Source organism: Arachis duranensis, chromosome 4, assembly GCF_000817695.3.
Source record: "Arachis duranensis cultivar V14167 chromosome 4, aradu.V14167.gnm2.J7QH, whole genome shotgun sequence".
NCBI lineage: Eukaryota > Viridiplantae > Streptophyta > Magnoliopsida > Fabales > Fabaceae > Arachis > Arachis duranensis.
This window is the reverse complement of record NC_029775.3, coordinates 94,123,069-94,125,485: the sequence shown is the minus strand read 5'-3', so window position 1 is coordinate 94,125,485 and position 2,417 is coordinate 94,123,069. Positions and strand designations below refer to the sequence as shown.

The 2,417-nt window shown below is 26.8% G+C and overlaps 1 protein-coding gene across 1 annotated transcript in view; it reads right to left on the bottom strand.

The window, feature by feature from the left end:
- Positions 1 to 1,821: 1,821 nt before the first annotated feature.
- Positions 1,822 to 2,417, bottom strand: part of LOC107484981 (malonyl-CoA:anthocyanidin 5-O-glucoside-6''-O-malonyltransferase) — a gene marked incomplete in the record, with an annotated part of 1,717 nt that continues 1,121 nt past the window's right edge. The window contains 1 exon segment of the mRNA XM_021140639.2: positions 1,822 to 2,417. Within this exon segment, the coding sequence (XP_020996298.2) occupies positions 1,963 to 2,417 (455 nt within the window).

The following is a 2,417-nucleotide window of genomic DNA, read 5'->3' as shown; positions in this document are numbered from 1 at the left end:
AATATCTATAATCTCCCCTCTAGAGATAAAAACATCTTATGTAAAATATACTAAATAAAGGAAGTTTTTCTCCAGAAAGGTATGCTTTTATCCTAATCTCTTAATTATTAATTATTTAGAAAGCTTAGAATTAACGGAAGAATCTGATTATTATAGATTAACTGCTTTATTAGATAATGAAAAATAGGCTGTTCTAAAAATAGAACTAAATCTCAAATCAAATGAAAATTTTAATAAACAAAATCTCTTAAAAGAAGTTTTTAATAGAAAAAATATAATATACTATGGAAAAATTCAACTTGAAGTCCCTGTAAAAATAAAATCTGCTAATGGAGAACTTAAAATAGCCTTGATAAATGATGAAGAATTAAGTAAACAGATTGAGAAAATAAAGGATCAACAGAAGAGATCTAAAATTGGATGGATTCATATTAGTACTTTACAAGTTTTAATTAAATCTACATATATGAAAGGAATTAATTCACCAATAAGTTTAGCAATCTGTGATAAAAGAATTACTGATGACCCAATAGATCAAATAATTGGAATTGTTCATGGAAATTTGGCAAATGTAAATGTTAAATTTAATGCCCATCTTGGATATGCCATACCTCTATCAACCGAGAATCTTGGTAGATTTATAAGTTTAGCTTATAAATTTCATAGAAAAGTTTAATGGAACAAGATGATGAACCATTTTCAATTACATATGCAATAAATTATGCTTTAACGAATAGTCATCATAGTATAATATTTAAAAATAGAGAAAGAATTTATGTTGATGAATTATTTCAGAAAATTGTAAAAACAGAAATACCAAAATATAAAGCTATTGAAAACCCAGTTCTATTATTAAAAGAACCATCAAAAAGATCGGTTTCATCAAATTTTCAAATAAGAGAATCTAAAATCAATAGTTCTTTAAGTTTATCTAAATTAAAAATTAAAGAAGAAAACTCTGAAATAAAAGAATTAACAAAAAAGGTCGAAAAATTAAATGAAACCCTAAATACTAAATTATGGCAATAAATAAGGAAGAAATATATGTAACTTATCAAGATAAGAAACAAGAGCTTTTTGAAAGAGAAAATCGTTTGAATTATTTGCAGTTTTCTGAAATAAATCAAAGAGCATTTAAAGCTCTAAAAATAATCTATAACAAGCTAAAAAAGGAAGTTGAAGAGCTAGAAAAATTAATAGAATCTCTGAAAAATAGTGATGAATCAATGATAGAGTTTGCAGAAATTCTAAAATAAATAAAGATAAACAAGAGAAAGTGTAAAAATAAAAGAAATTTTGTAAAAAATTACTAATAGATAATCATTTAACAAATACAAGAGAAATGATTAAATACTCTAGATTATGAAGTTGCAAATTATTGAATCTATACAAATTATAAACTTATTCTAAAAGTTAATAAAAACATCCGAAAAAATTGGTATCAGAGCCAAGTTAACGATTAAGGATAACACTTTCTCTTTAAACAACACTTTTAATAATACGCTTTTAAATCAATAACAACCACAAGATGGAAACTTCTTTACAAAAAATTGAAATTGACAACTTTACCGTAGCATCCACCTTATTATAATTATCTGTGCGAACCTACGGATAAAAATAAAATACTCTAGTTATTATCTAAAACCTCAGTTCCTGAATTTCCGACTATATTTTAACATGAAATTAAACTCACACATGTAAAAGGTATAATATAACATACATCCAAGAAAATTTTCGCCCAAATTTTATTGCCCCACTTAATAAATACTAGAAATAAATATTTATACCATTTTTTCTATTATATTTTGAAGTGTATATATTGTTTTTTTTTTAAGAAACAGTACATATTTATTATTTTTAATTTTTTTACTCACTTTTACATTTAAAAAAAAATAGACACAATATAGTAAAAAAGTGGTACAAATAACACAACTAGCTATGCTAAACGTAAATAATCATAGCTTACAAGGATTGAAGTCCTTCACTGAAAAACGTAGAGAAAGTTTCCATGTCACTTTTTTTCAATGCCAACCCAATCTCTATTCCACCATTGTTATCCTTATTCTCCGAAAGAGAAAAAGCTCCTGTCTTGTCCGTTGAAGTCATATCCACTTTCTTAGGCTTTGCATAACCAAAATCAACATCATAAACTCCAAACCTAGGAGATCCAGCAATGGAATATATCTTTGCTTTATCAGCAAAATTTCGCATATCCTCAAACCAAGACTCTGCTCCATTCATTACTAACCCATCTTCAACCCTTTTCAATGCTTCAATGATTCCTTTCAAAGCAACGATGAATCCATCATTGTTTCCCAACAGTATCCCTTTTGTCTCTGCCTCAACCTTTTCTCCAGCAACGCAATTCCCAAAATATGTTGAAACAATTGGAGGGTCTAACCTTGTTCTACAATCCA